General features: G+C 38.1%; 1 protein-coding gene across 1 annotated transcript in view; it reads left to right on the top strand.

Annotated features, from left to right (window-relative positions):
• ITSN1 (intersectin 1) overlaps nt 1-17436 on the top strand; it is a 289966-nt gene extending 272530 nt beyond the window's left edge. Inside the window, exons 35-40 of the mRNA XM_044670233.1 lie at nt 2511-2723; nt 3950-4071; nt 11111-11193; nt 11552-11635; nt 13906-14079; nt 17288-17436. Of these exons, the coding sequence (XP_044526168.1) occupies nt 2511-2723; nt 3950-4071; nt 11111-11193; nt 11552-11635; nt 13906-14079; nt 17288-17436 (825 nt within the window). The remainder of the gene's footprint in view (nt 1-2510; nt 2724-3949; nt 4072-11110; nt 11194-11551; nt 11636-13905; nt 14080-17287) is intronic.
• The last annotated feature ends 2527 nt before the right edge of the window (nt 17437-19963 follow it).

Consider the following 19963-nt stretch of genomic DNA (forward strand, 5'->3'; position numbering starts at 1 on the left):
TCTTCCTTCCTTCCTTCCTTCCTTCCTTCCTTCCTTCCTTCCTTCCTTCCTTCCTTCCTTCCTTCCTTCCTTCCTTCCTTCTTTCCTTCCTTCCTTCCTTCCTTCCTTCCTTCTTTTCTCCATATCAATTCTAAGATAGAAAAGCATTAAGGGTTAGACCATTGGAATTAAATGATTTGCTCAGGATCATTCAGCTAGGAAGTATCTGAGGCCATATTTAAACCCAGGCTCTCCCAAATCCAGGCTTGGCACTCTATCTGCTGTCCTCTCTAGCTATCCTTTGTTTACTCTATTTTCAAGAACATATTGTTATTCTAAACTGTTAAAAGTGATGTAATTTGATGGCAAATATTAGATCAAGTAAAAGATATTGAAGTATAAACACACACACACACACACACACACACACACACACACACACACACACACACACACTAATGGACTAAGTCAGTAAGCTGCCTAGCTACTAGAAGTTTGGTCTCAAGACCCCCCGCCCCAAACTGAAAAGTTACTAAGGTTCCCAAAAGGTTTTTAAAAGATGTAGGTTATAGCTATCAATATTTACTGTATTCAGAATTAGAACTGATCATTTAAAATGCTTATTAATTTATTTAAAAAACTAATAATCCTTCCAGTGTAATTGTAACCCTAAGGGGCTAGAAGTCTTTGGAAGCTATTAAATTCATTTCGCCTCTATGGCTCCTTCCTCTGATTGGTTGGTCTACAGGAACTTAACATTCTAAGGAAAGTCCCCATGCCCGACATGGCTTTAAAGATTCCTCTCTAGGCTCTCCATACTTTCTCCACTATATCCCTGAATCAATACCTTCTTCCTACCCCAATCCTCCTTTGTTGTTGTGGTTGTTCAATCATTTTAGTTGTGTCCAACTCTTCAAGACCTCATTTGGGGTTTTCTTGGCAAAAATACTGGACTGGTTTGCCATTTCCTTCTTCAGCTCATTTTACAAATGAGGAAATTGAGGCAAACAGGGCTAAGTGACTTGCCCAGAGTTATAGAACTAGTGTCTGAGATGAGATTTGAATTCAAGTCTTCTGACTCTAAGCCTGGTTTTCTCTCCACTTTGCCTCCTAGCTGCCTCAGTTCCCCTTTAGCTTCCTTTTATGTCTTATCTTCTATTTGAAAATAAGTCCCTTTAGGACAGACTGTTTTTTTTTTTTGTTTGTTTTTGTTTTCGCTTGTATTTGTATTCCTAGCACTAAAGACAGTGCCTGGCACATAATAATGAGTACTTAGTAAATGTATGTTGACTTAACTACAAGTTAACATGAATATATTAAAAAATAACTGTATTTTGCCACCTCAAAAAAAATTAGAAGAGTGGCATTGTTTTATATATTTTGGCAAATCTTTTAATGTTTGGCTATTAATCGAAGACAATTGAATTCTTGTGTCTGCTTTAGCATTCAGTTTGTTGCAATCTGTTATTTTGGTTGAAGTATATGAAGAAACTTGGCTTCAAAAATAAGTAGTAGGAAAGGAGAAGAATATTTTAATAGGCAAATAATATCTTTGGGCAGCTAGGTGGCATAGAGGATAGAACTGCCTGATGGAATCAGGAAGACTCATCTTCTTGAGTTCAAACTCAGCCTTAGACACTTGCTACTTCCGTGACCCTGGGCAAGTCATTTACCCAGTTGTCCTCAGTTAAGAATTTGTAAAAGGAGTTGGAGAAAGAAATGGCAAATCACTCCAGTATCTTTGCCAAGAAAACCCCAAACAGGATTATGGAGTGTTGTAAATCCAATCCACAACCTTTCAAAGGCTCTATTATCTATCCTCCTTTTTTATAACGGGAGACATAACAACAAAAATAATATCTTAGTGTTGTTATTTAAATAATAACCTTTTAGATTTATGAAAGGAATTTGGGGCCCCTAAGGGTCTTTGGACCACCCTTTGAGAACCATTGTTCAAGATAATAGGTTTTCTTCAATATTTTGAAGAGGACTGTAGGAATTAGAGATGAAAGAAAGCTTACAGTTCATCTTGTAGTAATAATAATAATAGAATTTATGTAGTGATTTATGGTTTTGCAGAGTACTTTACAAATATTATCTCATTCTGTCCTCACAACAACCCTGGGAGTTAGACCTGTTATTTGTCTCTATTTCACAGAAGAGGAAACAGACAGAGGTTAATGACTGGTTCAGAATCACACAGCTAGTATTCAGGTTGGAAAGTTTTCAACTGATGGAAGTGGTGGGTTGAGGGAGGAGGGGTGGTGGGAAAGAAAGAAAACATAAACCTTTGGGAAAAGTGAGTTGGGATTCCCACAGACCCATTTTTTGAATTGATTGTTTGCCTTGTGGGGAAATGGGATGTCCAGCTCAGATAGGCACTGCTGGATATTTACAAAGAATTCCTTGATTTGTGTCCAAGAAATGAAGCATCTCGAGCTTAGGTCAGAATTCCAATGGAAACCCATGTTCTTAATAACAGATGCATGTTCTTCGTCTTCTCTCCTGTGTGTTTTGTTTTTCTTCATCAGCAACTTGTCTTCAACTCAGTCACCAATTGCTTGGGACCACGGAAGTTTCTGCACAGTGGGAAATTGTACAAAGCCAAGAGCAACAAGGAACTGTATGGCTTCCTTTTCAATGACTTTCTCCTTCTGACTCAGATAATAAAGCCTTTGGGTTCTTCTGGGACTGACAAGGTCTTCAGCCCCAAATCTAATCTACAGTATAAAATGTATAAGACGGTGGGTTTCTTTTAAATTTCAACTGGGTATAGTGTAGTGTTCTTGTTGTATTTTTAATCAAACTAACAAAGATGATATGGATTTTAGAAAAGCCAATGTTTCTCTAGCATTTGTGGCTTAAATGTGGAAGAAGGATAATATGATAAGTATAGGTGTTTGGCTTTATGGAAGTTAGGACAACCAGTTTAAAGGTAAGGCTTAATCAGCAGCACACAACCACTAACTTTATCAGAAAGAGAGCAACTCAAAGCAACCATTAAATAGGCAGAAAACTCACTAGGCTCCTTGAGATAAGTTTCTACTTTTCTGTTTCTCACCCTTTTCTGGCAAAAGTCAGTCCAGACATCTGGGGCTTAAAAACTAGGTCCCCGAACAATGTTAATCCTACTCAAATGTTCATAGCTCTATGTGTGTTTGGAATTAGACTAGAGTTGGAGGTTATTTTTTTTCTAGATTTGTTGGTGAGTGGGTGTTGTCCCAGAAAAAAAAATTTTTTAACTTTATTTGGGGAAAAAAGTATGTGTATGTGAATGAGTCAATGGATGAAAAAAAAATAGCCTATTAGGCACATGCTCTGTGCTAGGCACTGGGTTAAGTTTGAGGTTACCAGTACAAGCCAAAAAGACAATCCTTGTCCTCAAGATTTCCAGAGGGGAAAACAATACCCATAGGGGATCATGAGTTGGAGAGGGGGTGGGGATGAGATGGCTTGTATTTGGTAATATTGCTAGGAGTGGGCACAGTGGGTCTACAACTAAGTAAGAAAATTTGACCATATATGGTCTCATTAACAAATATGCATAAAATGCTTATTGTGTGCCAGGCACTGAACTAAATGCTATTGCTAAACTTTTAGATGAAAATATCTAGAGAAACCTGTTTGGCTGAGAGTTAGGGGTCAACTGCTTTGTTATATGGTGCTTATTTTCAGGGGGAGAAAAAAAGTCCTACATAAGGAAAAAACCTTACTAGTTAGATGATGGATGAATCCTATTTTAAGCAGTTTCCATAGCTCCCCAAATTTTCTTTTATTGAGGGTAAAGAATTGGGCAGAGGGAGAGACATCCATAAAAAGTATTACTTAAAAAAATAATAACAATGTACAAATCTGTGGTAAGATATAAATCACTGGAAAAGAGGGATGACAGTACAAATGCTATCTTTTTATTCTTCCAATTACATAACATCATAACTGTATTATGATACCCATGCATGGTATTTTTCAGCCCATTTTCCTAAATGAAGTCCTAGTAAAATTACCCACTGATCCTTCTGGAGATGAGCCCATCTTCCACATTTCCCACATCGATAGAGTCTACACACTCCGTGCAGAAAGCATAAATGAAAGGTAAGATCCAGCAACATTCCTGGTATGGAACCAGGTTCTCTGACATTCATCCCTTTCACCTTCATATAGCACTCACATGAATTGAACAGAGATCCTAATTGTTGTTTTGATAAGAATACCACTGCTTTTTTATATAATAGTATAGTTTTACAGTTTTCAAAGCACTTTCAGATAGTTTACCTTATCTCATACTTATTAGAATTAAGCACTGGTAGTACTGTACCCATTTTATAGTTGAAGAAACTGAGTCAAGTGACTTGATAAGCATTAATTAATTAATTAGGTGCCTACTATGTGCCAAGGACAGTGTGTTAAGTACTTTGCAAACATTCTATCATTTGATCCTTACAATAAACCTGAAAGGTAGTTTTATTATTATTTATTTTATTCCCCTTTTGTAGTCAAGGAAACTAAAGCAAAAAGAGGTTCTTTTAAGTTACTTGCTGAGAGTCACAGTTAATAAGTGTCTGAGACAGGATTTAAGCTCAGGTCTTTCCTTCCTTCTTTCTTTCTTTCTTTCTTTCTTTCTTTCTTTCTTTCTTTCTTTCTTTCTTTCTTTCTTTCTTTCTTTCTTTCTTTCTTTCTTTCTTTTTTTTTTTAGAACCCTTACCTTCCATCTTAGAATCAATACTGGGTATTGGTTCTAAAGCAGAAGAGTGGTAAGGGCTAGGCAGTGGGGGTCAAGTGACTTGCCCAGGGTCACACAGCTAGGAAGGGTCTGAGGCCAGATTTGAACCTAGGACCTCCCATCTCTAGGCCTGGCTCTCAATCCACTGAACCAAGCAGCTGCCCCCATCTCAGGTCTTTCTGATTTGGGTCTCTGCCCAAGAATGTCCAACTAATCAATGAGTTATGGGATCAGGACTAGAACCTAGGTCTTCTGTTTTTTAGTTCAGTGTTCTTTCTGTTGTGCCACATTTCCTCTGACAAATGCATTGATTCCCCACCTCTTCTTTCACAAAAACTTCCAACTTCCCCTGAAAAAGATGCTTATGCCACTGTCATTTAAAGTCACACAAATTGCCCTTAACTCATGCTCTTTTTATAACTGCCACTTCCCTTTTCTCTCCATCCCAGAAAATACTTAATTCAGCTTAATCCAATGCCTGGCACATAGCAGGCACTTAATTAAATGCTTGATGACTTGATATAATAAAAGACCAAACTTATTAGCAGCCTCCTGTCATTATGTTTCCATGCTAGTATATAGGTCCTTTAGGGGGAGACACTGGGACCCAGATACTCCCTATTTTCTCCTTTTTTGGTTTTCAGTGTTAGCTGGGTAACTCAGCTTCTCACTCGCCCTAGAATTCCCTCTCTCCCTAGTCACTGAATCCCAGAATCTAAGAATCTTCACGTTGGAAAGAGACCTTACTTGGTCATCTAGTACGACCCACACCCAAAAAGAATCTCAACAAATGGGATCCAGCTCTGAAGCTAATTCCCAATATGTTTAAGTAAGCCTAGGAAATCAGGGGAAGCCACATACTTATACTTTAGGCATATTGTTGTCTCTTCTTTTTCTCTGATATTTTTTAACTGGAAAAATTATTTCTGAATTTCACGGAGGTAAATGGGGACACCTCATAGTGTGGCAAAACCAAGACTGGGAATCAATGCTGGAATGCATTACAGTCAGCAGAAGGCAGGTGACTAATGAAGAACACCCCAAATCTCCATCCTTTTTCAGTCATTTTATTTTATTTTTTTAATTTAATTTATTTTATTTAAATCAGGGCTTTCTGGGCCCTCTTGGGCTAACAGCATATTTTCTCTGCTTTTGGTGCATTTTGCTATGGTTTGGGGACTCTCAATTCAAACGACAATGATGCATTAGAATGAAAACTTTTCACAAAAATTTCTGGAAATGAAACTTCACCAAAAAAAAAAAGAATATTGTGATAAATGAGTTTGTGACCAATGCCCCCAGGGTCTGAATTAGCATGAGTGCAGATGAAGTAAATTAGCTCATTTATTTTGATTTGCTCCTCTGATAAAGGTGAAGTAAAGAATGACTTCAGACTCTGAAGTCTTCTCCCCAGTATTCTTTCCTTTTGATTTAAAATGATTTCCAGTTATGATCATGACTTTGCTTTTTCTCTTGGGTAAAGCCTTAAGAGAGAAGTCTAACTAGGGTTATTGAACAAGATCAACATTTCTAATCTCCTTAGTCAAAGAAAGAAGAAAAGAGGAATTGGGTGTCTAATCTTCAGTTGAATGCCTTCTTAGGAACCTTTCATGGAATCTTAAAAGGACAGATTTTAGGTGCTATTTTATAGCCATCACTTAATGTTATCTGATTTTTATCATCATCATTGTTATTGTTTAACATGTGAATAAACTGAGTCCATTTGTTATGTTCTTAACATTTAATCTGATATTCACAGGATGCATAACCATGGAGGCAGAATGGAAACCAGTTCAATAAATAACTCATTTGGAACCTTACTGTTCTGTTAACCACATAGGGAATTATCTTTTATTCCATGCAAGAGCCTTATTTACTGAAGTACATAAAAGATCTGTTATAAGGCAACTCCATGGCATGGGCTCCAAGGACAATATTGTAGTCACAGTTCTCAATATTGTATAAATGGTGGTCTGGAGCGAGGGACCTCAGATATTTTTTTTTCCATTTTTTCCCCCTGATGTCTTCAGGTATTTGGAAGACTATTCTATAAGGGAGATGGGGCTTATTCTCTATGGGTCCTATAGGTTAGAACAAGGAGCACCAAGTATCAATTTATAGGGAAGCATATTTTGCTTCATATAAGGAAGAACTTACAAACAATTTGAACTCTTTCCACAGGAAAATAAGTGGTCTTGTATGGTAATAAGTGCCTCATCACTGGTGGTCTTCAAATAGAATATCAAAATGTCATTTTCCAAATATGACGTCAAAGCACTAGGTAGTTAGGTAGAAGCTGAACTGTTTTTTATTTGTTTCAGTTGTGTTTGACTTTTCTTGACCCCATTTGGGGTTTTCTTGGCAAAGATACTGGAGTGGTTTACCATTTACTTCTCTGGCTTATTTTACAGATGAAGAAACTGAGGCAAACAGTGTTAAGTGACTTGCCCAGGATCACACAGCTAGGAAGTGTGTGAGGCCAGATTTGAATTCAAGATGAGTCTTTCTGACTCCAGACCTGGCACTCTATCCAATGTGCCACCTAGCTGCCACAAACTGACACAGATATTCTCTAACATCCCTTCCAAACCCGAAATTCTGTTATCTTATATCTCCGATTATGGGAAGGTAGCGATGATGCTAATAGTGAAGTTAATAAAAAGAATTAAGAGAAAGTTCTGCTAGCAGTTTTCCTTCCTGCTGGGAACTCCTACTGTGTGCAGAGAGAAGAATGCAGTGGTAGTAGCTTGTAGGGAACTATCAACCAATAATTTATTATTAATTTATTTCTTCTTAATTTATTCTAATTAGATTAAAATTAATACTGAGTGACAGTAGAGTGAAGTTAGGTTCCTGCTTAGCATATGCTTATTATATTATTATACAGCTTCATCTCTCAGTGCCAGGCACTGAAACTATGAATTATTGAAGAATTTCATTGGAGAGAAGGGAAGGTGGAGGAAGTTTCTATGCTCAGAGATGGCTTAATAGGAAAATAAAAAGCAAAATTGACATTAACTTGCACAATATGCAACTCAAAGTAACTCAGTTTTAAACTTAAAAATTTACCTATAATCAGTTTATAAAACGGAGAAAATATATGTGGCTAATTGAAAATTGATCCTACCTATTACATGTTTGGGGAGTTTGGAGAACAGACCAACCCATTGATAGAGGAATGTAATAAATTTTAGTAAACTGTCAGTGCAGCCAGTTTTCCTCATGCCTAATTATTTCACCCATTTACAAAGCTCTGTTTCAGGGTTGGCATGTGCACTGTGTCAGCATCTGGGCTTTAAAATGATTATAAATGGCACTTTATTTGCTCCTGAAAGGCAGAGTAGTCTTGGAGTCTAAGGTTGAGCCAGAATACACAATTTCTATCCCCATCGAATCTATTCCCACACAGGTTCTATCCTCCCCACCCTGAGTCACTGCTATGAACTCTTATCCCCTGGTGTCCCTGCTTTTCCACCTGTAAAGAAGACTCCTAAAGTCTTATTTCACTGTAAAGCACTTAAAAAAAGTATGAAGCACTACTTGGAATTAGTTTGCTTCCTTTCATCTTAAAATTCTTTCCTTCTCACTCTGTCTTCTAGTTCTCACTGAAAAAGCTTCCCACTGATGACATTATGTCCCACCTTGCTTTTTCTCATACTCTCTTGACTCACAGATCCAACTGGGAGAGATAGAATCCTCTTTGCTTTCTGTTGCTATCTCTACTCTCCCTCTACTACTGCCATTGGGCAACCTCTCCTCCTTTAAGTTCAGACTATCAAAATTTGTCAACTAATTTAGATCTTGATGGCCATTATCCATCACTCCCAGAACGTATTTTTTCATTCCTCAAGGAATTCAGCATTTGGCTTTTGGTCTTTCTTTCCCTCACTTATACTGGGATCTTTCACATGCATATTGGAGTTCCCTCAAATACTGCAACTTCTTAGTTCTTCACATTTATTCAATTCATGCCCTGCTCCTCCATTTCATCTCAGCTAAACTCCCAAATGGTCATACTTTGATCCTGCCATTAAACACAATTTTTCTATTTCCCTGTTTATGGATTTCCTTTATAATCTTTTATCATTTTTTCATTTATTCATTTTTTCAAGTGTTTCATGGTTTCTTGCCCTATTCTTCATCTTTATCTCTCTCCATATGTCCCTTCATTCTCTCCATCACTCATTTCCTTCCCAGATCAAGATTCTTGCACTGGTTGCCCGCTGCCTCCCTCTTCTGTCTTGACCCATTGGTGATTGGTTCAACTCTCCATTATCCTCTACTCTCGAGTCTTTTGCTTTCTATCCTACAACAGATAATTTCCCAAATAACTGCTCTTCCTAAACATACACCATCTGCCTCCTTCCCTTCTATTCATGTGCTACTGAATAGAGCTGGAGAATATATAATGAAACAGTGATGACTGAGTCCATTACAGATTTAAGTTATCTGATCTCAATTCACTGTAGCAAGATAATAATCCTACTATTTCCAAACTGATTTGCTTTGTTCCAAAGTAATTGTTCTAAAACTTTTCATATCTCTTCAAACCTCTCATGGTACTCGTGATTTCACCATCTCTCCTAAGGGCGTCTCTTCATGCTTCATAGAAAAAATTGATGTCATTTACAAAGTGCTCCATTTTCTCTTCTTGACCTTATTTTACATCACACATCTTTTCCCCACTATCTCTTCCTTCCTTCTTGGCTTAGATGAAGAAGTGCCTCTTCTTCTTGCTAAGGCCAGTTTCTCTACATGTATCTTTGATCCAACCCCCTCCAGTCTTGCCTCCACTATCATCTTCACTCTCTCTCTCTTTCTCTCATCCTCAAACTGTTCCTATTATACTGACTCTTCCTGTTAAGACTGACTCATACTGGTTGTGTGACTGAGCAAATTGCTTAACCTCTCAGTGCCCTAGGCAATTTTCTATAAAGTAAGTTGCAGAGTGGGTGCCAGCTAACATTGGTAGTGGGCGTTTCATCACCCAATGAAATCATGAATCCACTCCCTATCCCTGTATATACAACTCTAATCTCCTATGAACCCCATTTCTATACCAGCAGTTTAAACATTAAGACCAAATGCCCCCCTAGGCATCTCAAACTCAATATGTCCAAAACAGAACTCATTATCGTTTCCGCAGAATCCTCCTCTCTTCAGAATTTCCTTATTTTTGATGATAGCAGCATCATCCTCAGTCATCCAAAGTCACAACTTCAGTGTTATCTTCAATTTACCACTCTTTCACTCACTCTACAAATCTAATCTTTTATTGAATCTTTTATTAAATCTTGCTGTTTACATCTTCACAACATCTCTTATATTTGTCTCCTCCCATAGCCACCCTCCTAGTTCAATTCTTTTTTTACTTCTCTTCTGAAATATTGCAGTAGTTTTCTAATTGGTCTTGCTGCCTCATTTCTTTCTCCACTCCAATTCATCCTCTCTTGAGCTGCCAAAGCAATTTTCCTTAGGCATAGGTCTGCTTTTCAACCTCTCCTCACCAAGTAAATAAACTCCAGTAAAGTCTTTTTACTTCCATGATCAAATATGAAGTCCTCTTCTTGGCTTTTCAACCTCTTGACAATCTGGTCCTTTCCTTTCCGGTCTTTTTACACTTTTTGTTGTTCAGTTGTATCTGACTCTTTGTGACTCCACTTGACAGAGATCCTGCAGTAGTTTACCATTTCCTTCTCCAGCTCATTTTACATATAAAGAAACAGGTAAACAGGGTTAAGGGACTTGCTCAGGGTCACACAGCTAGGCTAAGACCTAAGATCTCTGTGTCAAAGGCCGCATTTGAACTCATGAAGATAAGTCTTCCTGACTTCAGGTCTAGCACTCTATCCACTGTGCCACCTAGCTGCCCCTTCTTGCACTTTACTCCCCTCCATACACTCTACAGTTCAGCTCCATTGGTCTACCAGCTATCCCTCACTCTTGATACTCCATCTCCCATCTCCATATCTTTGCACTAGCTTTCCCTCTTGCCTGGAATTACTCCATTCTCATCTTTAAGCTCTTCATTTCCTTGACTTTCTTCAGGACTCAGCTCAAGTCTCACCTTCTTCAGAAGACCTTTCTTAGTCTCCCAGCTTCCTTCCTCTTTGAAATAATCTTTTGTCTACTTTCTATAGATTTTATATCTACCTAGTTATTTTCCTGCTTGTCTCCTTCATAGAATATGAGCTCCTTGAAGCAGGGGACTGGTTTTGCCTTTTGTGGGTTCCTGGCACTTAACCCAGATTCTAGCATGTTTAAACTCTTAAATGAATGCTTGTTGAATAACTTTGTGCATATACAGTAGCCATCATTCATTCATTCAACAAATACTTATTGTTGGATGTACCAGCACTGAGTTCTCAGACTCAGTTTTAGTTAATAACTTTCTTTCCTCTCTTTTCTAAGAACTGCCTGGGTACAGAAAATTAAAGCTGCTTCTGAATTCTACATTGAAACTGAAAAAAAGAAGAGGGAAAAGGCATACTTAGGTAGGTAATATGCAGCATCATGCACAGTATTTTCTTTTACAATCAGGTCCAGAGGTCCATACTGGTTCAAACCAGAATACTCAGGGTTACAAGATACTGCCAGAAATTGAGAAGAGTAAAAAAGATGGAGAGAATTCTGAGGGGATGTTGAATATGGGATAAAGATGGGTTGGATTCATTCTGAAAACAAAAAGTATGGCTAATAGTTCTTTTTAGTGGGGAGTGGAAAACTATTATTTTATGGGATAGAGAAGAGAAAGAAGTGTGAGCTCTGGGTTGAGGGAGATGGAGGAAGGAAAGCAGGATATAAAAATGTTAAATTGTAATACTTGGCATCCTTTTCACCTCCCTATCACAGTGCGCTCCCAAAGGGCAACAGGTATTGGGAGGTTGATGGTGAACATTGTTGAAGGCATTGAATTAAAGCCCTGTTGGTCACACGGTAAGATATTTTATTTTTTCTTTCCATTAGCAGTTGTTATATGAAAAATTCATTTTTTCTTTCCATGTCTGTGTCCCCAGTACTCATAAAATGTCCGTAACGTTTATTCTGGTTATCATCCTATGTATAAGTAGGATATCTGAAAGACAATATAAATTCCAGTAGGTATATAGCCCAAAATTATTATAAAGGTCAAAGTATGAAGAAAAGTAGGCATATATTTTAAAAGTATATTTCAGTTCTACCTGTCATTCTAAGTAGAAGACTAGTGTGCTAGTGTTCAGAGACAAAAACCAGCATAGTCCCCAACCTTGGGACACTTGTTCCATGTTAGTGAGGGGACACAGCATGTAAGTAGTAAGTATAAATAAGTATATTTATAAATTTATAAATATTTATTAAGTATATATTAAATATTTATGCATTTATGAATAAGATAATTATAAATGTATGATGATTTGGAGAAGAAGAAAACTCTAAATACTTGGAATATTGGGGAAGATTATGTAGAAGGTGGTCCCTGATCTGAGTTTTTTTCTATCCATATATATACAATTTTATTTATGTACTATCAAACCTTTTTTTAAATAACTCATGTAATGATGTTCCTCCCTTTTTTCTGGGCCATACATGTATTATCATGCGAAATAGACATCCATATTGGTCATTGTTGTAAGAGTACATGGATACAGAACTTGTATCCCCAAAATAAAACTGTAAATACACTGATGTGAAAGGTACACTTTGACTGACATCTGATTTCAATAGTTCTTTCTCCGGAGGTGGATAGCATTCTATTCCATAAGTGCTTCAGAATTGTCCCTGATCATTGAATTGCTGAGAGTAACCAAGTCTTTCACAGTTGACCATTGTACAATATTGCTGATGCTGTGTACAGTGTTCTCCCAGTTGAGCTGAGGTTTTGAAGAAAGATTTTCATTGGTTGTCCCCCATCCCGGAAATGCACTACTTTCTAGTTTCCTTGGCTTCTGTCAGATCTCAGCTAAAGTCCTGCCTTCTACACAAAGGCTTTCCTTTGCTGATCATTCCTGTTTATCCCGTATGAATCTTGTTTGGCCATAATTGCTTACATGTTGCTTCCCTTGTTGCACTATGAGGTTCTTGAGAGCAAGGATTGGTTTTGCCTTTCTTTTTATCCCTAGCACTTAGTATAGTAGGTGCTTAATAAATGATTATTGAGGAGCAGTTAGGTGGCTCAGTAGATAGAGAACCTTGAGCTTTGAGACAGAAGGTCCTGGGTTCAAGTTTGAAGTCAGATACTTCCTAGCTTTGTGACCCTGGGCAAGTCACTTAACCCCACTTACCTAGCTTTTATGCTGTTCTATCTTGGAACTGATTCTAAGACTGAAGATAAGGGTTTTAAAAAAACTGATTATTGACTAATTGATTGACTGAAAGACAAGACTAAATGGGAATCACATTCCAAGCTTAAGGGACAATTTAAATGCAAATGCATAGGGTAGAAGAGAGATGTTTAGTATAGGGGAAAATAATCCTTCTATTTGACTGAGTTGATGAAGAAGAATACTGTAAAATAAAGTTGAAAAGATAAAAATGGAATGAGTATGGAAATAGAAAATATGTATGGAAAAGTGCCAGACTGAGAAGAACTTTGAATGCCAAAGTAAGGATTTTGTAATTTATTCTAAAGATGATGGGAAATAGCAGAGTGTTTAGAAGGTAAGTGAATGACCTGGTAATAACCTGAGCCTTAGAAAGCTTATTTTGGAAGGATGGATTTGGAGAACAGAGAGAATGGGGGGCATGTTGAATTCAAGCTTCTATTGAGACATCTTGTTGGAATAAACCATGTAGGGTTAGAGCTCAAAACAGTAGATTAGCTTTTTAGTAGATCAACTTGTTGGCTGACATTGGATTTCTGAAGTAGTGCTACTTGGCAGAAGTTACTATTTTAGTTTATTTATTTGTTTTAGTTCATTAAAATGACATGGGACAAGGCCTAGAGACAGGAGATCCTAGGTTCAAACCCGGCCTCAGCCACTTCCCAGCTGTGTGACCCTGGGCGAGTCACTTGACCCCCATTGCTCACCCTTACCAATCTTCCACCTATGAGACAATACACCGAAGTACAAGGGTTTAAAAAAAAAATGACATGGGACAGCGAGTTAGGTTTGAGGGTAAGGGGAATAATATTGCTGGCACTTTGGATATGTTTACATATAAAACTGTACATGTAAAACTATCTTGTTTGTTAAAAATGAGATAGTCATTTATTTTATTCAATCCAGGTAAGAGTAACCCCTATTGTGAAGTGACGATGGGCTCCCAGTGTCATATTACCAAGACAATACAGGACACGCTGAATCCTAAGTGGAATTCCAACTGCCAGTTCTTTATCAAGGATCTAGAGCAGGATGTCCTCTGCATAACTGTGTTTGAGAGGGACCAGTTCTCCCCTGATGGTGAGTATAAATCTGTCTACAAATTAAATATAAGCTCCTCCTTCCCTTGGCATTGTTTCCACTTCTAAAAACCTTACTTTACCCTGTAGTACCTAGACCTTCAAACATCATGGATTTTTTTTTTTAAAACCCTTACCTTCTGTCTTGGAGCCAATACACAGTATACATAATACACAGTATTGGCTCCAAGGCAGAAGAGTAGTAAGGGTAGACAATGGGGGTTAAGTGACTTGCCCAGGGTCACACAGCTGGGAAGTGTCTGAGGTCAGATTTGAACTTAGAACCTCCCATCTCTAGGCCTCGCTTTCAATCCACTGAGCCACCCAGCTGCCTCCTATGGATTTTATTTTTGAGAGAAGGGATGACCAAAGGTGAAGATGGCACAAAAGAAGAAATTGTCTAATGTGGGACTTCTCAAAAAGAATACCCATCTGGTATCCAACTAACTTATTCACTCACTCAACAAATATTTCTTGAGTGCCAGCTATATAAGGACTGTACTTAGGAGGAGAGATGTAGAGGTAAAGCATCTGGCAGTAGGAACTCTAGTGGGGAGTAATCTAGAATTACAGTAGTTTAATCAACCAAAGAAGCTTATAAACTTATATGATTGTACTATTGCATTCCTTTAGGACTTAACAATGAACTTTCTTCCTCCCCCTGGTAACATAAAGTTGGGAGATTGGGCAGTGTAGACTTATGAAGTTATATATTGAAATGAATCAGGTTCTACTTGGGTGCACTCTGTAAAAAGAACTCAAAAGCTCAATGGATAAATGTTGAAGCAAGCCAGCCATTCTATCCTTCAAAATAGTAGGTATCATCTCACTCTTATTAATGTTCACAAAGCAAATCAGTTGGGTAATCTCATCTAGGTTCTGATTGAGGTTGCAGATCTGGGTTGTATTTTTAAAATGGAACTTGATCCACTCAAAGGATGGATCCTGGGTTGATGATAAGTTCAACTCCTAGGATTTTTTTTGGATTCACTTGATGCATAGTAAATTTTTTTCCATCCCTCAAGATTTATTTTGTGTATATTTGTTTTTTTTTAAACCCTTAACTTCTGTGTATTGGCTCCTTAGTGGAAGAGTGGCAAGGTAGGCAATGGGGGTCAAGTGACTTGCCCAGGGTCACACAGCTGGGAAGTGTCTGAGGCCAGACTTGAACCTAGGACCTCCTGTCTCTAGGCCTGACTCTAAATCCACTGAGCTACCCAGCTGCCCTGTATTTGTTTTTAAAATGTGTTTCTTATGAAAACAAATTGTTTCGTTTTCTTATCCAATCTATGATGCTTTCTTTTTTTTTTACTGGATTTCTTAATCTAGTTACATTTAAAATTACGAGAACAAAGGGTTTTTTTTCCCCATTTGCCTCTAATATTGTTTTTTTAATTAGGATTTTTTTCTTTTCTACACACCACAATACTATTTCTGTTTAGTTACTTTAGCTTAATCCTTCTTTCTTAAGGCATTCCTATTTCCACTAACTCTCTTCCCCATCTCCCTTCCCGTTTATTACCTTTCCCTTTGGAGTTTTACTTATTAATTCCTTTTCCCCTTCTCCCATCTTTACTTGGCTATTTAATTCTTCCTTTCATGTTTCCCTTCTCAGTTAGTCTAGTAGATTTCCCTCTTCCTCTCCTCCCCTTTAACTAGCCCTGCTCATTTTTTAAAATTTCATTTTTTCATACCTCATTCCAGAAATAATTTTCTCACTCTCTTTGCTGTCTGCCCTCCATTTCTGTGTACTCTAAATCCTCATTCTCTAGTTCATGTCCCCTATAATTATCTAGTTTCTCTATTCCTCATAGAATCAAAACTTCTGAGGCATCCATTCTGGACTCCAGACAGTTTTTGTTACTTTTTTGTGCCTGAATCCTGGTGCAATGTTAATTCCTCCCCTCTCCCCACCCCTACAAAGTCCCTGATTATGTAGTCCACAACTAATCTATACCTTCTCCCTTGTTACCTTCTTTTTTGTCTCAAAATCTGTTCCCCAAGTGTCCCTCATTCTTCCAGATGCCAGTTGCCTGTAGGAATTCCAATTACTCTCCTCCCAAAGGAGGATGAATGATCTTTTCAAACCTTATGCTTCCCAGACAACAACTGGCACAAGGTTCACCTCTTTCTTTACAGAACATCTTTCTTCACCAATGGGAGCATTTTCTAGTGGAACTCCCTCCCACCAGCAAAGTAAGACCTTCCTCTTTCCTCCCCCTTGCAATCTTTCCCCCTCTTTCTCACCCATTCCCCTGAAGGCTCTTCTCTTTCTGAGAGACCACAGGAGTCACCTTCCCCTCATGGCTAACCTTCAAATTGACAAGCACATTATACCTTCTCTTCCCTACTTCTCCTTTGATGCACTCTCCAATTTGGTAATGTAGTCTTACACAAAACAGTGATTCGCCTGTAGGATATTGCATGTCTTCATCTCTTGTCTCTTTGTATACATTTAGAAAGAAGTCTTTTACTGGTCTCTACTGTCACTCTGTTGGTATTGCTATATTTGACTCTTGCATTTTTTTCACCCCTTCCTGCAGTTCTGTTTCTGAGGTGTTTAGGAAACAAATAATATCTTCTGATCTGGTTTTCTTCCCAAGAATGTTTCAAACACCTCTTTATTACCTGCCAAATGAGTAGAAGCTATAACATGGTGATTTCTGCCAGCCCAGTAACATGCGTCATCTCCTTTTATCCCCATACATATACTCCCATGCAAAACTTTTTTATGGTCTACCTCTAGTGTGCTCACTGAGCATGTTGTGTTATGGCCATGCCTTTGTTTAAGAAAGCCCTAATTGGTGGCAACGAGGTGGGTCAATGGATTGAGAGCCAGGCCTAGAGATGGGAGGTCCTGGGTTCAAATCTGGCCTCAGACACTTTCTAGCTATGTGACCCCGGGCAAGTCACTAACCCCCTTTGTCTAACCTTTTCCCCTGTTCTGACTTCGAACCAATATAGAGTATTGATGCTAAGACAGAAAGTAAGGGTTAAAAAAAATCATGTAGTTGGTTAGTGGTGAAAGGACTAGAATTCAGGACTCCTCACTCACAGTCTGGAGTTTTTCTCCACTGCCGCAGGAAAGGGACAAACAAAACCTATAGACTATAGTTCTAAAGTGTTAGGTAAAAATCATTTTGTCACACATTCACATTAGAAAATAGTGATAAATTCTCTCATCTTTTTTTTTCTTTTTTTCATTTCAGATTTTTTGGGTCGAACAGAAATTCGGGTGGCTGACATCAAGAAAGACCAGGGTTCAAAGGGGCCAGTTACCAAATGCCTCCTTCTACATGAAGTTCCAACAGGAGAGATTGTTGTCCGACTAGATCTACAGCTTTTTGACGAACCATAGTGGGGCAGGGCACCCACTGTAGCCTTTCTTCCCATCCTGGCCCTAGAGAAACTGTCTGGAATTGGGTATTATTTTTCTAAGTAGCCATTGCTATTCATTCATCTATAAAGTAATGGGGTTAAATTAGGGGTGAGGGGCTCCCTGAGCTCTTAAGATTACCTTTTGACAATCTCTCAAAATGAACAATCCTAATTTGTGAGGTAAATCTGTGTTTTCACACGTAGGCTTTTGCTCCAGTTTCTAGGGTTTCTGAAATTCTCAAACCAGAGCCAAACCTGATTCCCGTTCAAAAGTCTGAACTGTCCTATGGTTGGCCCCACTCATTTTCTTTACTGTATAGTGCAACATCTCTATTTTTGAAGACTTTATGTAACTCTTCTGATGTCTGTCGCCTTGTAGCCCCAATATAGGCTCTTTGACAATGACTTTAGTCCCTTATTACTGATTTAGAGACAAATTGTGCGTGGATACGATCTAGGGGCATGAGATCTCCAACCCCTTCAGAAGAAAGTCTGCACAGTTCTCATTTGGAATGCTGACGTGTGATCATTTGGCATAGACAGTCTTCTGAACGTGTCATAGAATTGGGCTTTTAAGAGCTAGTTGAGCCGAAGAATCCTGCTGTTGTTTCCTTGCTACTATAGTTAGAGGGGAACAGACATAACAGCAGTTAATGGGAAAAATAAATCATTCAACTGTCAAGCAGTTGGGGAGTGAGATTCTTAGCATGTATGAAAATGATCTTTTCAAAAAGTCTCCCTATGAATTTAACAAAATCACCCCCAGCTACTGTAATAGGTCTGTTGAAACCCTACTTGTGTGAACACTGATTGTACTGTAATGGCCAACAGTGCTGGAAAAAAATCCCATACTGACCCAGAGATATTGTAGCATTTATTTCATGACAAAGGCAGTCTACTGATGACCAGTCATAAGCTTGTTTTGTGTTTGAATGTGTCTGACCTTGAATGTGATGAAAAATTGAAGCAGCTGTTCTTGGTGTCCTTACCAAGATACAGATCTTGGTTGCCAGGCATCTTTCCTGAAGTTCAAAAAGAAGCAGACGAGGGCCAAAGGGAAAGGATGGAGTAGAATAAAGTGGAGAAAATCCATTCTTTTTCTGAGGAGAGGGAAGTCACAGGCATACCTGTGGCACACAAGAGGAAAACAAATCCACAGAGATTCTCCATCCTATACTTGGTCCCTGATTATGTAGTCTACAACTCCCAAGGAAGAAAAGTGATATATTTCCAGAATAAAAAGTAGATGCCTGAGTACTAAGCTGTGAAGCAAAGAATTATTCTGTTGAGGTCTCTGCTCTCTTGCTTAAATGCCAGAGATTTAGGTGGTATTTAGGCAATAACCTTGTTTCTTAGTTGAAAGGGGTGGGTTGTTTTTGTTCGCATGTTGGTTAGTTAAGAGTCCATGTAAACCCTGATCTCTGTAGGCTGTATGGTTCTTGCATGTTCTCTCTGGTAGTGATTTGTCTCTTTCCTATATTCAGTGGTGTTCTTTCTGATATGGATCTTTAAGATGTATATTAGGATTGTGGAGGAATCTTTTTAAGTGATAGGTATGCTATGGTGTAGACTCTGTACATTGTAGTGTGATTTCCTGTAAGGGCACTGTTGTGTTTCAAGCAATTAAAAAAATTGTACTATGTTGAAAGAACAACAAAGTTTACATTTCATACTTTGAAGAAACATTTTATTATTTATTTATTAAAGATAGTGTAAAATTTTGTATCAGAAATAAGAGACATAAGTATTTTTTGAACCTGAGATACAATCTTTAGTTAGAAACATTCAATGGAGCAAGGTTAGACCTAGTTTTATCCCAGGAATGCATATGTTGACCACTTACTGACAGAAAACATACTTTTAAATATCTTCAGTTTATATTTTTCAATGTTGTGGAGGAAATGTTGGGAATCAAATCTATAAATAGACATGAAACTCATGCTTTTTTACTTATCAGAGGCCTGGCTTCAAATCTCACCTCTGACATCTGCTACTTGTGTGACCTTGGGCAAGTCACTCAATCTCCCTGGGCCTCAGTTTCCTCATCTGTAAAATGAGGGGTTTGGAATAGATGGCCGATGAGGTCCATACCAGCTTAAGATTTATGATCCTACTTTTTATATTATTACATTTTATTAAATCTAATGTTTCTGAAGTCTATGGTGTTGTGATAGGACAAAGCATTATTAGAACTATTCATGTGGAGTTGTGTTGACCTGCTGTGTTCAGCTCTTCTTTATGTCTCTGTTTTTTCCCCATTATCTTAAATGAACTAAATGTTGACCTTTTTTGCATATATTTCCAGTGGAAGCATCTTATGTCCTTTTTGGATGTGTTATCTCTCACTGCAGATTCCAGTAATGGAATCATGATAAAATGAAAAACAAGAGATTAGTCCTTTTTTCTGTCCTTAAGTGTCTAACGTAAGTTTCCTTTGGATGCTGTTTTACCCAGGGTCTAGATGTTGATATTATTGTTGTTGTTTACCAGTATAATCTGCCTGACTA

The sequence above is a fragment of the Gracilinanus agilis genome, chromosome 3, assembly GCF_016433145.1.
Source record: "Gracilinanus agilis isolate LMUSP501 chromosome 3, AgileGrace, whole genome shotgun sequence".
In the NCBI taxonomy this organism is placed as follows: Eukaryota; Metazoa; Chordata; class Mammalia; order Didelphimorphia; family Didelphidae; genus Gracilinanus; species Gracilinanus agilis.